This window comes from Hippoglossus hippoglossus, chromosome 24 (genome assembly GCF_009819705.1).
Source record: "Hippoglossus hippoglossus isolate fHipHip1 chromosome 24, fHipHip1.pri, whole genome shotgun sequence".
In the NCBI taxonomy this organism is placed as follows: Eukaryota; Metazoa; Chordata; class Actinopteri; order Pleuronectiformes; family Pleuronectidae; genus Hippoglossus; species Hippoglossus hippoglossus.
This window is the reverse complement of record NC_047174.1, coordinates 13,582,476-13,604,333: the sequence shown is the minus strand read 5'-3', so window position 1 is coordinate 13,604,333 and position 21,858 is coordinate 13,582,476. Positions and strand designations below refer to the sequence as shown.

Here is a 21,858-nt window from a genome sequence, read left to right as displayed (position 1 = left end):
CCCCTGCTGATCCTTCTCAGTGCAGGATCCCCGCTGGTGTGTGTTGTTTATGTCCACACTAGTGCATAAACATTACACACACCTACAGTGGAGGTGAACAATCAGCCTAGGGCTTGAATATGGCCTACGAGGCAATTCACAAATACAAAAAAGCAACTCTGAAAAAATTACCCTTTAAAACAAAGTATTATTAGTAGACTTGTGTGTCTTCAGGTTGGTACCGCCCCTTTCTGTTTGCATCTCTGTCTGGGTCCTGGTCAGGGTGAACATAACACACATAGTTATGTGTCACTGCTTCTATGCATCATTGCAGCTCTCAAGAAAGGAACATTTGCAGTTCCGGAATGGATAAACATTTTTTTTTTTTTTTTTTGTTAAAGTCAAGACAAGCCAGTGTGCTAATTTCTCAGCTATGTGGTCACAGTGAAAAAAAAAACAATCTTTAGCATCATTACAACTCAGATCATGCGGCTAAACTAGATGAGTTGCAAGGAAAAATGCTCTTGGATGACGTTAGAGAGAGCTGACAGCTATTTGTGATGGAGCCTTGTTGCCTTGTTGCTGCTGTGGAGCTGCTGCATCTGGACAAAGTAAAGCTGTTCCATAGAGTCTGAACTGTTACAGAGCAGATTACGGATATGAAAGAAGATATTGAAAAGGCACTGCAAGAGATGTCTAGTCTTTCTCTCTTTCCGTGATGAAACAACAGATATAACAAAGACAGTTTCTGCAGGAGATTACCACCTAGTTTTACATCGTAGCAAGCCATGTTTGCTTTGGCAAGTGCGACTGAAAGGCAGTAGAACTGCATTTTCCTTCTGTGTGAGAACAAAAACCTGCAATGATATTTGAATGTGTTGCTGAGTTTGTAAACTCCTGCAGGCGTTCGATGAGAGACGATGAAGAGTAAACATACTGAACATATTTGTTAAGCCTCTTAAGGTGGAACCAGCTGATTTGAATGACAAACAGCAGCACAACATTATTGAGCTGCAAAGCAATGAGGACCTCAGAGCTCAGTACAGCAACCTTCCTCTGCTCGAGTTCCATAAACTGCTTGTACGATACGTCCTGAGGATTTTCTCATTTTGAGGAGACGTGCACTGAAGTTTGCATATCTGTTCGGGACAATCTACTGCTTTAACTCTTGCAAAGACTCTGCTCTGACTAACTGACCAAAACCTGGAAAGCACCATCGTCACTGACATCAAACGCATCACATTAGGAAAAAGTAAGAGTCATTTCTGTGTTCTGTTACTAAGTATTGAGCTTAAAGGATGTTAGACAAATGGGAAGGCCACCTTTTGAGTCAAGGACTCAGTTTTCTTAGCAGAGACTAATGCAGTTACAGCATCAGTATATTTTGGTAATTTTCAGATCTTTAGTTGGGCTTTGTCTTTAGTATTTCTGTGTCATGCATGATAAAAGGTGTAGTGAGACGAGGCGGTGCAAAGTGTTCATATCTCAGTGGAAAGTGACTTTGGTGGTTTGCTCTGTAGTTAACCTTATGAAGTAATGTGCACAAACCAGGCAGCTGTAAAATAGCCACTCAGACATTTGGTTGCTTCACTGGTTGGGTAGAGATTTAGGTATGATTTATTTCTTAGGACATTTAGTTGATTGAAAACTTTTAAGAGAAGTTTCACTTTCCTCTTATCTTCACCCCCATTCTTTCTCCAAACTTGGCTCTGTCTTTCTGACTTCATGTGAGCCTTTGCCAGCACATGTTTACAACATATTGTACATACATATACAATGTGGTTCAGACTTACCAAATACCATGAAAGCAGCACTAGAATAAATGGTCCTGGTGGGATTTGACCTCTAACCCTTGCCGTGATAGTGTTGTGCTTTCTGAATTAAAGTAAACAACTTGTTTGTGTGGACTGAAGCAGGCTGAGAGAAGACATGCGTGGGAAGTTATCTCAGTTATTTGTTGGGAACTGAATGTGATGCATTAGAATTGGACAGAATACACGTATAAACAGAAGGGTGCTCAGAGAGCAGATACCTACTGCCAAGGTTAACGCTCTATCTCGCCACGGTAAAGAAGGTGAAAAAGAAAGATCTGCTCCAAAATGTATTTTGTTCTTCTTTGGGTCATGCCCCAGACTCCACAAAACTTCATGGAAATCAGACAAATAAAACAAGCGGCAATGAAAACATAACCTCCTGGGCAGAGGTAATAAAAAACTACAATGGATGAGAAACCATTGTTGTATAAAAACTCTGTATTATTTGTGAATAATGAAATGTGGGTTTGCAAAGATACATAAGCACTCAAAATTGTGTCAGTGTTAATAATAATAATCCACTATGACTGGTATAATCATAAAGAAAAGCAATGACATCATCAGAATCTGATGATGAAAACAGAATTGAAATGCCAGTCATAATGTGTAGCTCTGAATTAGTATTTTTAAACCTAATGACTAATTGAGAACATTAGTTAAAGTCATGCCTTTAGAGAAGATGACAGACTTCTGTTTTTTGAGTTTACTACCTTTCAATGTTCACGTCTTTCCCAGTCTTTTCACACTTCAGTTCTTAAACATGACGGAAATTGTTCTCAGCCCCGGTGGATGTGTTTTGCAGAGAGTCGGCGTAGGTGAGTCGGTAGATGTGTGTGTCCTAAGATGGTTTCAGCCTCAAGGGCTTCTCTGACCCTAATAGTGACAGAGGAGGATTGATGGTACTGTTGAAGAAAAGGCACATTAAGAAGCAGTGTAGAGACTCTGCACAGGAAACATTCCTGTTTGTCCTTCTCTGCCCTCCAGTAGACAAACACACATGCATGGGTGTTGTGTGAAATAAAATATTTTTTAGTGTTTAGCTGTATAATCCACTCTAAGTAGGACGATTAGACTAATGTTTTACTTCACTTTCACACTCTCGTCGCCGCAAGACAAGGTAAATATCTTAGACAAACAGAAAAGAGGACACGATGACACTTTGCCATGTTTATAGTTCAGATTAGAGGCCAGACACTGGTGTGAAAAGCCATTGTATATACTGCAATAAAACAGTCCAGGTGAAAAGTAGGCATAATGCTACAGTCGTGCCAGATAAGAGTGTTATAGCATGTTTGACTTGGGTGTGGAAGGGTAGTCGAAGAATATTGTACATCACTTGTGTTTGCAGAGTATAAACTTCACCTCACACTCTCAAAGTTTATATAGAAGCCATAGCATGTCAAAACACAATCAGACTGTGTGTGTGTGTGTGTGTGTGTGTGTGTGTGTGTGTGTGTGTGTGTGTGTGTGTGTGTGTGTGTGTGTGTGTGTGTGTGTGTGTGTGTGTGTGTGTGTGTGTGTGTGTGTGTGTGTGTGTGTGTGTGTGCGCACATATATTGTTGCCTCCCTCCTTATTCACCTGTTTGTCAGCATTAACAGTGTATATGTGCACCATAGATTGTATATATGATGTGCACACAGGCATGCATGCGTGTGTGTTAACTCATTCATTTGAGCAGAAAGGTGTGCTTATGTTGTGTAGTTTTGCGTCTCTTCTACATTGTTATGATGTGTTAGTGCTACCGTGATCTGTCCAGTGTATAGTGTACCTGGATCTGTTTGTGTGGTACCTGTGTCTTGAATCTTTGCAAGGAAGTTTTGTTTGGAAGCAGTGAATGGTCGGTCACTGTCAAGTTGTGGGAGGATTGGTGATGTGAAACAGCAGTAAATTGTGTTCTTTTTCAATTGGTGCACTCAAGTGTTTTCATGAGTGATTTGTAAATTGTACTCTCTGTACAGTAACTGACAAAAGTGAAATTGTGCTTTTTGCTCACCCTGCACTGACCAAGAGCAGGTGGTGTGTTCCAGCTGGTGAGGCTGAGGTAAAGTGCCACTGATCAGTAGTAGTAGAGAGAGGGCTGCAGCTTGCTGTGAGGCAGTGTGTGTGTGTGTGTGTGGGGGGGGGGGGTTCTTCAGCTTCATCATGTTTCTGTTACATTTGTCAGGGTTTGCTCCTTCCCTCTGTTTCATCAATGCTTTTATAATAAACACTTCATTTTTTACTGCTTTATTTGACATCCTCTTAGAGTTAAAGTGGAAACTGCAGCTTTAATGAGTTGTCATGTAAACAGGCTGTATCCGTTTGTTTTAGTCGACTGGTTCTTCTCTCAGATGTGTTTGCTGTGCACACACAGCTCTTGTTTGACATATAGGTTGAAACGATGTTCACCTTCTTTTAAATAACAAAGATCCGCCCACATTCAGAATGTAAGAAGGTACAATGAGCCAGAGAAAGTGGAAACATACTCACACTGGGCCTTTTACATATTGTTCTCATCGACACGTCCTCTTTCTGAAGTACAATCTGATTACGTTTAGACATGATATGGTTCACCTGGCTTCACCTGCTCGGTAAGTCATGGAAACAGCATGTGGCCACAGCATTTGGTTACCAGAAACACACTGTCCCTCAGCTGCCACTGGAGGAGGACTTTCCTGGTTTTTAATGCAGCTGATCAGTGAGGAGGAAACAATATGTCAATGTCGTTTGTAAATTGAGTCTTTTCTCAGTATGTTCAGGTGAGTGAATACAGTTAAACCGCCGTTTTTCTCTTTTTAATATTTGGCAACCACAGACGGTGTTTGGAATACATCTGCATAAAATGGACTTTAAAGATTTACACTAACTATACTAAAGGGCTTGTGTTCCCAGCAGTGTCCTGAGGGAAGTGGAGCTGATGAGTTCATGTTTTGATGTACTAAGCAGCAGGGATGCTAACCTACACTCTGGAATTATAGGTTGCTGAAGATGCCCCTATGCGAAACACTTTCGAGAATATATGTTTGGGAAATAGGCTTGATCTCAAAGATGAGAATCAATTCTGTTTCATCTCTGATTGTAGCATAGACGCCCAGGAGCTGTGTAGTGTGCCAATGCATAACCATGAAGCAGGGAGTGAGTTCAGCTGTGGTACAAGTAAAAGAAAAAACTTGTGTGAGAATACATAGTCCTGCATGTGTTGTCTTTGGCCGTCTTCTGGACAAAGTAAAGCAGACACCATGGGGTTCAGAGTAGACCTAAGACACAACTGGAGGATTTTTTTTAGTCAGGCCATACATGGTCAGAGTGCGAGTGCTTAGGAAACCATTGTGAAGCTGCAAGATGAAGACCCATCATAGATAAATAACATTTATCTTTTGCACTAACTCCGACCAGCTGTTTGACACCGAGTCTGACACTGAGTGAAGAACAATGTTTTCTGAGGCAACAAAAGGAGAAGAAAATCGAGGTCAACGTGGAATTTAAATACTTTTAATATTTTTGTTGTCTGCCATTGATGGAGTGGAATATTTTCAGTTCAGCTCCGTGTTTTGTTGATAGTTTCGTTCCAGTTTTTTATGAAGCATGGTTCAGAGGAAGCCTTGGCCTAATTCACAAGTGTCTCTTGAGTGTTGCATATGTAGTGGTCTGGCTTTTTACTGGTCACAGGCATAAGTGTAATTTGTATATGATATTAAGTTTAATAAGTAATCACAATAATGATACTGTACAAGCTTATAGTTTTCATATTTTTACCTTTCACCAACCCACTAACATCTGGCTCTTGCAATATGCATTAATAAAATCAGCATTCATTCCCAGGTCAAATAACTCTGTCTGTAGACACTGATGCTGCACCTTTTCCTGTGTGACCTCCAGATGTGCATTGAACTTCTGGGCATTGTTGAGTAAATAGCCATGAACATTGGTGTACATATTGTTTTTTTAAATCTTGGGAACAACGTGCAAAAGCGATTTTTATCAAATGTCAAAAGCAAGGTGAGAGAGCTTCTCAGTTTGTGGGGGAAAAAAACTGGCAAACTCCTACTGGCAATCTGAAAGGAGTCAACGGCCTTTTTTTTTGCAGTTTAACCTGCAATTAAAAAACCTCATACCCACTATTATGGTTTAATAGAGGTATAACATGCAACCTCGTCCCCTCCCTGATCACATTCACACAGTACCATACTTGTACAGAGTCTCACCTACAGGCCACTGAGCCGCTCCACTGCTCCACAGCGCCATAGTGGTGCTGCTGTTTTGTCACCGCTTGCTTCTTTAACCTTTAGGTCTTAATTCTGATGACTCACAGCCTATCTGGTTTATTTGAATTTTAGTGAGGTAAAGCAGTGATGTCGTGCTTTCATAAGCCTTAGCGGTCCTCATCTCTGCAGCAGTATTATCCAAAAACATGGGTTAGATGGGGTCAGGTTTTGCATGAATACATGGTGATGGTAATGCTGCAATCATCAGGCGACGATGTGTGCGGTAAGATCAAACAAGGCATGAAAAGAGGTCCTTTCTAAAAAGCCTGTTATTCCACTGTTTCCTGTGGTTTCACTTGCTTAGTCTGAGCTGCAAAATGTGTTGTTTTTAATGTTGAATCTAGTTGCTTTATTCCTTGTTGGGGATTATTTGCTGAAGGATAGCCTCGCTCATTGTGCCAGCCAAATAAAATGTACTACTGTGTGTGTGTGTGTGTTGTTCACTTGTGTCCACATGAATGTGTCCTCAGTCAACCCTTCCACCACTGGCTGGCCTAATTTTAGTTTATGAGGTGTGGGACCGCTGGGTGCTACCCTAGCTGCCATTTTAGACGAGGAGGCTGGGAACGGAGAGCCTCCCGGGGCTCCTATCTATCGTAATTATCTCATTGTCAGGGGTTGGACAGGGGGCTCGGACCTCGCTCTCTTCCTCCAGCTTCCCTCGGCTCCTCACGTGCAACGTTCACACGTCCAGGAGCTCAGAGGCCCAGCCAGTATGGCCTTACGAAACCTCCGTGTGCCGCGCTGCTATTGGACAGATTACATCCCGCTGAGGAAAATGTTATCTAATGCATACTGTTGAGAGTGGCAAGATCTAGGCTAACATCAGACAGGACAGCACAACCCAATTAGTCCAAATTAGATGTGTGATTTGTCCTATCTGAATACTTTTAAATCTGATTTAGGAATGTTTAAGATTTCCTTGAGATTTGGTTTATTATTATTGAGCAATCTGGACACGGTGCCGCCTATTTACACTAGTGGTCTCTCTGTGGGTTGTGTTGATGGCACGCTGCCTGTCCCCGGCTCTTAATCTCCACAGGAAGTGTGCATCTGTGTTTTCATTCCCCCTGACGGGACGTGTGTCTGTTTTGGTCCCCTGCTAGCTCACCACAGATGGCAAAGGGCTGGGTTTGATGAAGTTGGTTCTTTTCATTTCTATTACTGGATGTACTGACCCGGCCTGGCTGCTACACCTCCTGTAGCACTGTGACGCAGATCACACTTTTTGTGTTGGCCCCTGAAATACGCTACACTCTACACTCAGAATTAAAAAGAGTAATTGTATGTTCTCAGTTTGACTAAAGGGTCAGCCCACTATTATCAGGCTTAATTTGATCTATTATGAAGCAGCATGTTGGGTGAGATTAGCTGTTATTAGCTGCTGTTTAATGAATTGGTGATGACGACGTGCAGACAACTCGAAACCCTTGTTTCACTCTGCATTTGTCATGCCAGGGGGTGAAGTGCAGCCCTCCCGGCCAGCAGTTCTCTGTAGCCTCTGTTGATATTGTGTCTGATCTGTGTATTCCCCCCCCCCACACACACACACACACGCACACATACACCCCCCCCCCGCTGTGCTCACCGCCCTGTCCTCCAGCCTCTCTAGCAGCCTCTGTCACACACAGCTGTTTTACTCATCCGTCTCCCGCTGCCCACCACTGTTCTGTTTCATCTCCATGCTTCTCCTGTCACTCTCTCCTCGTCTCTCATCTCTGTGGCCATGGGAAGCTCAGGGGCCGAGAGATGTCCTCTTCGTGGCGCCTTTACATATCTCTCTTTACCATCAACTTTCTCCTAACACTCTCTTTCTGTTTGTCCTTACTTACTTCTTTTTCTGTTTTCCTTTTTGTCATTTCACCCATCAACGTTAAAGTTGATCTCTCTTTATCCCTGGCAGGAAAATGTCTGGTTTCAGTCTCTACTCTATCTGCAGGGGGGGGGGGATCACATTCACAGACAGACACTACGGCATTAAAGCTTTTTCTGAAGAAATTAATACAACCCTGAATAATCCTTTTGAATATTTTTCCAAATAAAGCTGCAGCAGTGCTATATAATTATATTTTCTGTACATGCAGAATGTGATCGTTATCCCAGGGATTTGCAGCACTGTAAGATGAAAGACCACCTAATCACAGCTGAATCTCACCTCAGAGTATTCCCATTAGGACATAATACCAGCTGAGCAATTAGACTATACATAGCATGTCACGTTTTCAAGTGCGCTATTGCATGACACATTTGCGGCTGACGTAAGGGGAGCCTATATTTGGACGGTGTCATCAACAATATTACAGTTTCCTGTCAGGACCCCCGCCCCCCTCCGTGCACTGGATGTCTTAGGGGATGATACACGTGCAGGTGTGTCACATGAATCAGGCCTGACTTGCTTTTTGTGTGTTTTAGGAGGAAAACACGTCACTTTCATTTCAGGCCAAGTGTGGGACAAAAGTAGACTTGATGGAAAATTTCACTTTCTCACCATCAGATGCTCAATCTGCGTTGTTCTGTCTCACCCTGTGATGAAGTGGTGTGCTCACTTCTCCTCAGCCTGCCCTGTCTAGTGTCCATGTAACTGCTCCTTTGCAGTCAGATATAATGATTCTACTGGTGTAAATCTTGCATTTCTGCACATCATTTATTCTTAGTTATGTTTATTGGTTTTATGTCAGTTATCAAGACGACTTACCTCATTAACAAACCTTAAGAACATAGAATAAAATAATACAAAATAAAACACCAGAATAGAAAATGTTCACATCCGCATCCAAAGAGATTGACATCACATCCATGGGTGCATAGATGCACAATCGGTACTGGGTGAGAGAAATATTGGAGAGAGGAAATGTTAATTTGTAATTGTTTCCATTTTGACTATGTGGAAGATGAATTCCACTTTGACAAAACATTCAATATAACACTTAGAAAATAGTCCTTGGATTGCAAGGTTTTGCTTTATGTCCCTTTCTGGACTTTGTATTATTCTGGTCTGTAGGAAAAATATATCTAAACATTGGATTGTAACTTAATCGAGCAGTGTCCTTTGTGATGCCTAAAACACTTCACTGTGAGGCTGAATTAAATGTTGTGCTGAGATTTAACATTTGTTGTTGCTACAAAAAAGGATTCCTCTGTTTTACAGCTTAACTGGACTGAATGAGCAAATCCTTGCCTCATGCTTGCTGCAGGCCACTTTGCCTTGGCTTTAACTCTCTTATGAGGGACACTGATGTATCAATAATTTAAAGTGATATCTTCAGTGTTGCACTTGTGGCGTTTTTAGATGAGAACTAATTGTGCACCCAATTTATTTTTCATCAATGTCATGCATCTGACATTAAATGCTAGGTGATAACGTGGTGGAAGGACGTGACATGGGTCAGGAAAGAACTGCACATTGCAAGATGGAGCATTTTTTGTTGATACCTCAGAGTATAGTCCTATAGTCATATGATTCATGGATCTTGATGAAAATACCAGGCATGTTTACTGGACTGATTTTTATGAGTGTGTGCAATATGGTGCAGATCCAAATAAAAATCCATATCTAGTGAATTTAACTGAGGTTTCATAAGGTGACTGTTTATGGGCTCTCTGAGTGTCATTCCCGTTTTCATTGTCAACCTTGATTTACCGGCGTTAAGTACCACCGTGTCACGGAAAGGTTAAATGAGAAGCTAAATCAAATAGCTAATGGGAAAAGGAAAAGCAGCAGTGACATGCAAATGGAAAAGAAACGTCCTATTTGAATCCTTTTAAAGTGCATTTTCAAATAGATTTTTAAATACATCATTTATGAATTTGATCGATGTTTGATGTGGTTTTTGTTTAACGCCTCTTTAACATTTTGAAACCATTTTATTGTCCGTTAAATAACCCTGTTCAAATTAATACCCTGAAACCTAAAGCTCCTGCACATCACACCTTGTTGAGTGGTAAATGTTTTATAGTAGCTGTGCTCAATGAATTCAGCATCTTTGTGACTGTAGGACAGACGAGGACAGAAACTCGGTCCTGGAAACATCTGTGTGTTCGCTGTCTTGGTTGTTGAAGATATTCTGTTACTAACCCTGTCTGTTTCTCTTTCTGCATCTCCTCCCCTCCTCTCTGGGTCTCAGGTTTGTGAGCAACCATGACGAAGTCCTACGTGTTCAACTGGCAGAAGCACCTGCCTGAGTTCATGCAGGAAGGCACCTCCTTCGACAGGTTTGATGAGGTAATAATGACACATTTCTTTGGTGCTTTGTCAAATAAATAAAAACCGTAAAGGCTCCAATTGGAGAAATAAAGCCTTCTAACCTTTTAATGGCAGCTTATCACATATACTGATGCAGTGAAGATTTATGTTTCATATCCCTGATGAACACATGAATGCGTGGCCAGTGTTACGAGCTGTATGAGTCTGTCAATGACATTGTTGATACTGACATAGGTTATTAGTCCTACTATCATTCTTCACTTTAATGACCATCCCCGGGCCAGTCATTAGCGTGCACACACACACACACACACACACACACACGAGCAGAGTCTCCTTTATAACCTGACACGTCATCGGCGCACTATAGGCAGGCTACATTCATCAGCCTCATTAAGATGCCTCGCCATGGCGACTGCTTGTCTGCTACACATCCACTGAGCGTTTTTGACCATCAAAGTGTTAAGATTATCTGTGTGAGTGCGTCGTCCTTGTTTTTACATATAGACCATTCATCATAATATAAATAAAATAGATAAAATCATACATAAAAAAATCTAAGCTAAAAATATGAACTTTAAGGGGAACAAATCCGATTTTTGAAAACAGAGAAACATTGAATTATTGCTCATCAGTCTGTCCAGTACCAACAGCAAATATCTGCTCTAAGTCTGTCTGTATGTATATATGACCCCATCTATATCCTCCTGTCTTTTTGCCCACGTTTCCTCTGACTAACTTAATCAGGACACTGAGCGAGGACATTTGCCGAGCAAAGGCAAAGTGTGTCACACACGCACGCTCGCACACACATACGTACGTACACAAACCCTTGCGCGCATCAGGAAATCCCCTCAGTGCTCTCTGTTTATACGGGCATCAGCGAGGGGAGGTGCATCCCTCTCAGGCAGAGAAGGAAACTTGAAAAGCCGGTGGCAAAAAAGTCGGCATCAATTCCTCAGCTATGTCAAAGTGAGCCGTGAAACTGGGCCAGCATGCTTCTGAAGAGAGTCCTCTGTGTGCTGCTGCTGTGAATGCGAGCCAGGCTTGGACAGGACAGGACAGGGTCAGGACTGGTATGAAGCCTGCCAACAGGGACGCAGCATTGTCCTCATCCTTCCTCTAACTGATTTTCTAAGTCCTCTTCGCTGAGAGACTATCAACCTTTTGAGTTTTGTATGAAATTGGTGTATGCAATCAAAAAAATCAATAAACGTGTTACGGTGTTTGCTATTTTATCATAATTATTTGCGCCCCCCAACTACAAGTGTTCCAACACTTCCCCACAGTTCTACAGTACAACATTCCCTCCCTGACATCTACCTTGCAGGTGCACCTTTGCTGCATCCTGAGCTTAGCATAAGATGATTCTGATTGGTTTAAAGAAATAAATAAGGCCAAGAGTTGTTTCCTCCTCGATAGCAGAAAGTTAGTTGTTGCAACACATGCCCTGCAGATTCTCTCCTATATAAGCAAATAAACACTGCAAATAATCATAATACAACCAAATAGAGAAACATGCTGCAAGTAGGATGTAACCAGGGGACACAAAAAGTGATGAACTGACTCTGACATGTTGGGTGTTGGGAAAATTAGCTATAATGTAAGAAAACCAGTCAGCATTGTCACTGTTTTTCTCTCCTCAAAAACACATTACTCTGTCGTCTATCACTTGCAGCACATTGCTGCACTTATTTGTGCTTTGACTATTTTTAGCACGTTTGTCTATTTGGTTTTGTCGTGTGTATTTACAGTGGATGTGTTGTCACATTGATTTTTCATTTGCTTGTGTTTGGTCTGTTTGCATATGTGTTCTCTTCAGTTGCAGTGTTGAGCTCTCAGAGCCGTAACTCCCCCACACAAATGCTGTGGGCGATTCCGTAGTCTTGTCTGTGTGAGACTATAGAACTGTCCTGACTGATAATAAGGTCAAACTGTGCCGGTCACTTTAAAGGTTAAAATTAATGATGGCAGCTTCCCTCTCAACCCTCTAACAGGGTTTCCTCTGGGTCCTAAAAAGTCTATCAAAGTCTAGTTTAGTCCCTAAAAACGAATAAACACATCAAAATATTACATTTTTATATGTTTTAGTAGGTCTAATTATGTTAATGCTACTTCCTATATGGTTTCAAATTTGACAGCATGCAAAGTTTGTAATACCTCTCTGTCTAAAACAATACAGATATTAGCACGCTGTTATAAAACTAAAAATAAGACCAACATGGAACTAATAACTGAGTCTACAAATACCAGAATTGATCTCCTATGGGATGTGGGAAAGTCTATAGATACCTACTGTCTATACCTGTAGGATGAGAGACAACATGGTCTTTCAAGTGGTATTAGGCTACTTCACCTTCTCCTCAATTTTAGGGAGGTGTTAGTTATTCTGGGCCTCTGATATTCCTGCATATCTGTCGCACTCGTCATTGGTCTTAAATTTCATTCATTATGGTCTTAAAAAGTCAGTAAACTGATATTATCCTTTCTTTTAGCGGAATAGTAACAGGAATAATTTTGTTCACTAAAAATTATGTTTTACATGATTATTAAGTATTTTTTAGAGACTTACTCAAATTATTGTATTTTGGAAGGGATAGTTCTGAAACTCATAATAAAGTAACTTTGTCCGAAAACTTCCCTTTTTAGTTAAGTGAGTGACTAGCTGTTGCTCCGTTGCTTGGCAAATACGAAGCCTGCAGGGGACATCTGGGTCAATTGAAATGACATTTGCCAAGAGTCCACCCACCCACAAACAAAGACATGCTCTCACTCACACACACACACACACACACACACACACACACACACACACACACACACACACACACACACACACACACACACACACACACACACACACACACACACACACACACAGGCAAATATGCTAAACAGCATGGATGGATTTTTTTTCCACAAAACCTTCTTCACTGACTGAAACCCCACTGAGTGACAGATGGTAGAGACAGGTAGTACGCATGTTTGTTAGCTTGTGCGCGTGTGTGTGTGCGTGCGGGTGTGTGTGTGTGGCTGCATGGTTTTGAGTGTGAGTCAAAGCTTTATAGGGGACCTATTTCACTACCTGGATTTATTGTTTTTCTTCACCTTTTATTTGTTTAGCTTGATTTCTGTACAGTTCTGTGGGAGATGCCTCACATGTCTGTTACCTTTGCAGTATCTTAACAGTGAAAGTGGGATATTAGATTTTCCTCTTTGACCAGTCAAGTGGCAGTGAGGTCAGAGGTCAAACGGATTCTCAATGATCAGTTGTGCTAAGAGCCTGAGGGCTTTGTGTGTGTGTGCGTGTGTGTGTCAGTCAGTCATTGTCCTACTACTAATCAAGCCACATAGATTAAGATCTTGCTGATGTTTGGTTTCCATGGAAACTGAAGAGCCACCTATTGACAGGTGATGATGTCCGAGAAAAACAGGTCACAAATGTTAAAACGTAGAAAGAAAAAAATTCAAATTCTTATACTTCCTTCTAGTTTACTTCAAAGAAAACTTAATATAGTAGATATTATTGTAAGTCCTACATAGGCTGTATTAATTATCAGGTACAATATTGTTTCAGTGATTTAGACTAAAAGTATCACACTCACAACATGTGCACTCCATCCATGAGTTAGATGTATATAGTGTAGATAGCTTTATTTCTTTACTGTCATAAGGATAAAGTTAATACCTTGAAGTTGACTGTGACGTAACATAATCCTATTATACATGAAGTGAGATCCTTTCACATTATCATTACTTACATTGTGGGAGTACAACAAATGTAACATATTGATGAACATACAAAAATAAATACATTTATTCGGATTAAAGACAAATGGCTGAAAAAAAGCAATAATGTAACTAGATACTGAACATGGTGACCTTGCATTTTTTCACTATGAATAGTCATTCACTGCTAAGCACCAGTTGGTCAGAGCACAAACAGTTCCTGTTTTCATCAGACAGCCAATGGCTTCATGTTGCTCGAGGTCATGTGTGTGTGTATGTGTGTGTATGTGAGTACATCTCCTTGATTGTCATTCATACAAATGTAAACAAAGGACTTTTTGTGCCTTTTAGTTACATAGCTTAGCTCCCTTTGAATATATATAGTACATACGTTAGTATGATGAACCATTGATGTGTTTTATCCATGTCAGTGAGTGAGAGTCTGTTTTTGTTTGCTGTTCCTTTATCCAAGATGGAGGCAACAGAAGAGGATGAACAGAGAACACACACATCCACACACACTGAATTACACTTCCCCGGGCACTTAGCAAAGAATGTACACATGTCGCAAAGAAGCTGGGCCATAACCAGGGGTCTTAATGTGTCTGTCCACTTCCACAAGGAGACGGCTGGGTCCTGAGTGAATTGTTCCTCTGCGTTTGGAAGGACTGAGTGTTCCCATAAACCTTTTAGCTTTACAAGAACAAGCCGTCTGATAGTGTAACAGTAGCCTGCTGTATGTTCTTAACAGTCAGGGCTCATTTGGGACCGTCTCTTTCATACTCGGCTTCACGATGTGCAACTGAACCGTCTGTCATACTTATTTCAGATGAAAGAGAGTCAAGCTTTTAACTGCACTTAACAGCAGTCTCACTGTTTCCTAAATGGATTTAGGATTGTTCTATTGGTTTTCATGGTGGTTTTGGATGACATGGTAGCGCAGTATGGAGGGCAGCCACAAAACAGCTCAGCTTAGTCCTGTTCTCAGCAGTGTATCTCATGGCAGCAGCATCCTGAAAGATTAAAATGTGTGTGTGCGTGTCACACACTGTTCCCTATTGCTAATATTAGAGTAAGAGTGACCCAGCAGCCATCTCCTGTTTTCTATGTTTCTCACTCTCTATGTTTTATTATTCTTAGATGTGTGATTGTAGCTGGATAAACACACACAGCCATGTCTCCATGACTCCCAAGGACATTTTATTGACTTAAATGGATTTCCTGGAGACGTAATCTAACCTTAACTATAATTACTATTTGTCTAACCTTAACCCAACCCTTAACTTAACCTTTAACCTAAACCTATACCTGAAGCTAACATTACCCTTAACCTAACCTGAAACTAACCTAATCTTAAAATGTCTTTGTCTTTATCTTTTATGGGGATTTGGTCTTTTCCCCATGTGGAAGACAAGTCTCCATAATGTGACCGTGTAAACAGATTCATGACCCCACAACATGAGTTATACCTGGACACATACACACATTTGACACAATCATTTATCAGTATAATCTCAGCTTGCAGCAGCTGTTTGAGTTTAGTGTAAAATGTTTGGGTTAGACAGGCAGACTAATGTTTGGAGATGAGTTGAACCAAATCAGCGGTCGCTCCATGTTACACATCAGCTGATGGATCCAGAGCGTACACCAGTGTGCAGCAGCATCATAGTCACTGTACCAGCTCACTTCTGGATCCTGGAGACAGACAATCTGCTCAGGGTTGTCCTCTGTCTCTAATGCACAGCCCTGTGTTCCAGTCAGAGGGTGTTGGCATTTAACGGTTCCTGGCAGTCACATTTATCTCACTTTGTGTTTGCCTTAGCAGCAGGTTTCATCTCCTCCGCACGCAACTCGTGTGTGTACAAACTAAATGTGTTGTGCGTACTTTGTGAGTGAATCGTTGTGTGTCCTCAGGCCGACAGGTACATCGTGGAAATGAATTTGCGTTACATGTGTTTGTCTGGTTGCATAAGCCCTTTGTGTGTGTGTGTGAGAAACAGGTTGGCTGTTTAATGTCATTAAATGTCAAAAGCCTGTGATGCAGCCCCCTGTCTCATAAAAATCTTCTCTTCCCTCTGCAGGACCCGTACTTCTTTGAGCCCAGTTGTCAGATGAGGGTGGACGAGTTTGGCTTCTTCATCACCTGGAAGAGCGAGGGAAAGGTATCACCTCCAAGTCTTGACATTTTGTGTGTTCTTTTCTCTCTCGGGAGGTCTCGCAAAGGAAAAGCTTTTGGTCCAAAATAGGATATTTTATACGCAGGAGACAGCATCTAAAAGTCAACAGAGAAGAGGTGTAGTAAAGCAAAGTGCACATAATCAAACACTAACATGTCACTGAGAAACTGGTGTCATTCTGGTGTTGCACTTTATATTGTTCGGTAAACTTTATTTAACAAGGGACTTGAGACAAGACCTGTTCTTTTAAGGAGTTACATTTGGTCTTTTAGTCCTCAACCCCCTCCAATGAAAATCAACTTTTTAACCTTGGCTTTTTTATTTGATACATGACACATCATGACTGATTAGCAGTCAACGCCACGGCTAACTATGTTAATGTCAAAACTTAAGTGCAGCAATGATGGTCTCTGCCAGGGTTAAGGGCGTTGTGTTTGTACCATTTGTTCCATTCCTGAGTGAGCAATTTGAGATTTGAAAGTACGGGGAAAAAAAATATATATAGCAGACACAAATTATATTTTAATTGTTTGTAAGTGAAAGTTATTTTATTTAAGCAAATCAAAATCTATTGTGTGTGCAATAAATATAGTTGCATGTTCTATGTGCTAAATAACCCATCACACACAGTTGAACTCCTACATTCACACAAACTCTCCACTCTGTGCCTGCACACACGCTCAACCTGCAGCATTACACTTGTCACAAAATAAACCAATCCACGAGGGTAAATTCTGAATAATAAAACACAGAACGGCCAATCAGAATTCATATAAATACATTTATTGTGAACATAATTGATTATCTTTACCACTTATCCCTTGAGGGTCAGAAGGGAGCTGAAGCTAATCCCAGCTGACACTGGGCAAGAGGCGGGGTCCGCCCTGGACAGGTTGCCAGAGTATCACAGGGTCAACATAAAGACAAATAACCATTCACATTCACACTTATGGACAATTATAGTATCCAATTTACCCATCCCCAATTTGTATGCCTTTTGGACTGTGGGCAGAAAAATGTCTCTTCTAAATATAAGTTATGTGGTTGCAACATAATGCTCCAAATCTCAAATTGCTTGCTCAGGAACGAGGCACAAATGTATAACGCCATAAAACCCAGGCTGTCTAAATAGTTTTTTATGAGACCGCCATTGGGGCATTAAAGTTTCACGATAGACATAGCTATGGCGTTGACTGCTTATCAGTCACCAATACATCAACTTGTAGATAACCCCGTATAATTTGCTGTTCTGTAGTCGGTTTCCAGTTTGCAGATGATTGCCTGACTCCAAAATCACTTGCTATTGTGTTCAGTCACTAGAAAACAGGAAACTAGCAGAGGTTTGTGTGTGTGATGCGAGATACAGGCGTGCGGCTGAGGAGTGGGTGGGGATTGAGGCAGTGCCAATTTCCATATTCATAGATCTGCAAATATTAAATGAAGCAAAGATGTAGAGTTGCATTGGAGCCATTTCAAGGTCGTGAAGAATTGCTTTTCATGGGAAAAAGTAATTTTGAGCTTCCATCAAAGCCAAGAGAAGAACCTAAAAGCAAACAGCTCAACGCAGTTTCATCACCATGACAGAAGATATGTGTGGGCCACCAAGTGAATAATAGAAACAAAATTACATCTAACAATGAAGGCCCCCAGAAATGAAATGAGACTAGAAATCCTCTTCCTCACTGCTGATGTTTTCCCCAAGCATGCAAAGTTTAGATAGACTCTCAACATTAACTGTGGTCGCTTTATTTTTCAGTTTAATTGTTTCTAGTTTTAAGTTTTTTTTTAAACATTTTAAGATGCACTGACATCCTTGTGTTTGAAATGCTATTACAAACTTCAACCTTTAAAATGTATTGATATTTTGTATGTTTTGTATTTTCTTTTTCTTATATTTGGGTGTGGTTTTCATGTAATCCACTTCAATCAATTGCCCTCTCGGTGGTTAGTTACAGAATAGGTCATAAACCTCGCCTCATCCATGTTAGTAGATGGGATATCGACCAAAGTAAAAACTCAAACTCTGTGTCAAATTAGTTTCTGTCTGGTAAGTTTAGTTTTAACAATCTATCTGGTGCTATAAAAACAGGGGGAAACATCATAATTGACAGTTCAAATTGCAATTGGTCGAGTGCGTGTACTCCCCCCCCACCACCATTACAACTGTACAGACTCTGGCTCCATCAGCACAAGATGGCAGCGTTTTGGAAATAGGATATTTTGGGATAGTGGGAAGAAGTCGTCCATCTATGTATACATTCTATGCTCTATACCTCTTTATTCTGTGTGGGAATACAGGTGGGTGGAGATTAGGGATTAGCTCACTGCCAATCAAACTTGTATATTGAACCTTTGAGTGTCATTACTGCTTTAACCAATACACAAAATAGATATGATCATAAGTAAATATGTGCAGATATTGACCAGCATGAATAACTTCCAGACAGATGCTGAGAAGTTGTGGCGTAGAAGTATTAGCAGAAATAAAAAACAAATCCCACTGTAATCCATCTGCTTTGATTTTGTAATCTTCTCCTCCTCCCTCCCCGTCTCCCCTCTCACCTGCTGTCATCCCTCCCTTTTCCACCGCCCCTCTTTCTTTCCATCTGTGTTTCTCTCCTGCAGGAAGGCCAGGTGCTCGAGTGTTCGCTCATCAACAGTATCCGAGTCGGTGCCGTCCCGAAGGTGAGACCTCAGGAAATAAACAGTTTCCATCGCTTCTGCCTCCAAAACATAAATGCTGTCTGCCCAACCCCCCCCCCCCACTTCAGCATTCAGTCTCCTGCTCCCACGCCGTCAGGCCTTGTGGAATCTACGGAGACCGATACGTCAATGGTGGTATTCATGCTTTAATTAGCCGAGGCTTCAGCAGTGTGATGCATAAATCGACAGACTGATCTGGGACTCTCAGCCGACTCCTCGCTGCCAAGCTTCTCCATCAAATATCACTTTCACCTGGGGCACTCGAGGAACATAAACATGAAATATTTAACTCATCCATATTTATCCAACCCTGGCTCGGTTTAGCCGCAGGTTGTATCTGAAACTTCTTTCTTATTTCTTGCCGCTCTGGTTTGTGCTTTTGACCCAGAGAGGAATAATGAAAAAATGTGCTTCCAGCCCTATTATGATGGGCTGTCAGAAAATCAGTGGGTTAAGGAGTTCACTCTATGGGATCAAATGCTCACAGCCACAAGACGTTCTGTCTCTGTCAGAAATACTTTTCCTTAGGTAACAGGGAACTGGTCCTGAAAAAGCAAAGAGTACACACTGCATTATTCTTCTTCTCAGTGCTGATTCTGAGTCGCTCACACACACGCGGCGTGTTTACCTGCCTGGTTTTTCTGTATATTAAATATTGATTTGTGCAGTTTAGCCTTGACAGTGACACATTATATCATAGGCATCATGGGGAGCAGATGAATAATGAGAGCTGTTACAGGAAAATACCCCTGTGGACGCCTGCTTCTAATTAGAATGCAAACCTGCGAAGCCTCTAAAAGTCCGAGGGCTGACAGAAGACACTGGTGTGTGCTGAGTACACAACCTGTCTGTGTATGTACTGTTGGCCGCAGGAGGGGGTCTGTTTGTTTGTGGCTCTGTGTAGACGTGTGTATGTACATGTGTAAGGACACGTATACAGATACTGGGGCCTGACAGCAGCTCCTCCTGTTTGATCGAATGCTCTGCGCCGCTCTGTGAGAAGCGTCCGTTCGCGGGGCTCCTCCTCGGAGGGTAACGCGGTTACACAAGCTCAGGCAGCAGTTTCACATAATCCAATGAGTGAGAGAAAGATGAATGGCTTCGGATAATTGCTGGCTGGGGTTTTAAAAGCAGTCAAGCCTGTTGCCTGTTAATTCAATCGTATAACAAAAATACGAATTACTATCTGCAGGGCGACGATAGCGGCAGACTGAAATCGGATTGAAAAGATGAGAGGGAGGAATCGTGCTGTGTTTTTGATGGTGTGAGTGTTGTCATGGGTTTTCTATTTCAGGCTGAGCTGTGGTGAGAAGTATAGATTCTGAGGAGAATAAACCGGGGAAATCCGGCTCTTTAAATGTCCGAAATGTCATGTCTTTAACAGGCATTAGCATTGAGCACAGGTTGTTGTAATTCAAATGATCTTTTAAATGTAAAACATCTTGTGCAGTGCTCGGCTGTTTGCTCTGCCTGTGGGGAAGTGACTCAGCTAAACTTTTCAATAATCTAAATTAGTTTTTTCGGCTGAGATTTGTTTTTAGTTGAGTTATCTAATTTGTTCAATGATGATGATATGCATTATATCAGTCTGTAGCTGACATGGAGCTTCAGGTGTCCTGAGCAACACGCAGCCTGTAAATCGTGCTATTTTTTTTTTATCCAGTGGCGTCTCCCCACAGCAGCAATTCACTTTTCTACATCTTTCTCCCTAAGCTTCTCTCCCTTTGTGTTTTCTTGTCAGTGACTGTTTTACTGCAGTAATATCAGAATGCCCTCCGAGATTTTATTAAATTTCCCTCTGCTGACTCTTAAAGTTATAGATTATTTTATGTCTGAACAACATGCCCCAACCACAGCCTGATGAAATCCGTCTTCCTCCAGAAACTGAATTACCTTTCCCCTTTCTCCTACTTTCTCAGGACCCGAAGATCTTGACGTCGTTCGAGGCCATTGGAAAGACGGAGGCCGACTTGGAGGGTTGTATCATCTGCATCTGCAGCGGCACAGACCTGGTCAACCTTAACTTCATGTTCATGGTGGCAGAGAGCCCAGACACAGCCAGGGTAAACACATGCATCCTCCGCATCTCCACAGCTTATTGCCCAGGCTCTGTGATTAATGAATTAATTTATATTCACTCACTCACTCACTACATTTAAGCTGCTTTCAGACATGGGCTCTTTCCTTTCACATATGAAGAACACAGCAGGTGATTGTCCGGGTCAGATGTGTTCACACCAACAGGAAAACGTCAGAAACATTCAGCAGGGAATGGCATCTCGAGCATGAAGGAGACGGGACGTGATGTATAATCACTGAGGAAATCTCCTGTATAGTTTACAGCTCAGCCAAATCTTTTTCATCCTGAGACATTCATTCTTCCACAGTCGCATCCGTCACATGTTAAAAAAAGCTATCAACACTTGTGGCTGTGTTTCCTGCTGTATTCTCACATTGGCTGGTTTTTGGACAATTCAGTAGGAGGCTGGCAGGAAAGTTTCTGGAAAATGTCCAGAGCAACTGACTCAGACATTTGAGTTCTCAAATTAAAACGCCTTCGGAAAATGTCTGGAGTTCAGTGCATGTCTGGGAGCAGCTTTAGTTGTACGTCCCAGATGGTTGGAAAACAAAGCCACTGTGTCGTACCCCCCCCAAAACCATTCAACATTTCCACAGTATGGAATTCAGAGGTTTAGAGAACACCCTGACACGGCACATATTTAATTCGGAACAAAGGCAAATTGGTAGGTGAATGGTTTATATGCTGACTCCCACATAAGGCAGAAATGACCTTGGATAAATAGACACTTTTAGAATGACTCATCTTTTCCTCTCTTGGTTCATCTCTTTCCTTGGTCCCTGCTGCTCTCCTGCTTTAGCTGTTACTTTCTGATCCCTTTTGTCTCTCCTGAAGTGTCCCCTCGCTCTCTTTTATTTCTCTCTTCTTTCTCTCGTCTTCTACCCACTCATCAAGGGAAAAGCTCTGAGAGAAATCAGGCTGATTAAG

The 21,858-nt window shown here is 41.6% G+C and overlaps 1 protein-coding gene across 4 annotated transcripts in view; it reads left to right on the top strand.

The window, feature by feature from the left end:
* LOC117758565 (1-phosphatidylinositol 4,5-bisphosphate phosphodiesterase beta-4-like) overlaps positions 1 to 21,858 on the top strand; it is a 68,318-nt gene that overhangs the window by 23,265 nt on the left and 23,195 nt on the right. For all 4 annotated transcript variants that reach the window (XM_034580347.1, XM_034580345.1, XM_034580346.1 and 1 more), the window contains exons 4-7: positions 10,163 to 10,260; positions 16,053 to 16,133; positions 18,774 to 18,833; positions 20,771 to 20,914. In XM_034580347.1, the coding sequence (XP_034436238.1) occupies positions 10,177 to 10,260; positions 16,053 to 16,133; positions 18,774 to 18,833; positions 20,771 to 20,914 (369 nt within the window). In that variant the 5' untranslated portion in view covers positions 10,163 to 10,176. The remainder of the gene's footprint in view (positions 1 to 10,162; positions 10,261 to 16,052; positions 16,134 to 18,773; positions 18,834 to 20,770; positions 20,915 to 21,858) is intronic.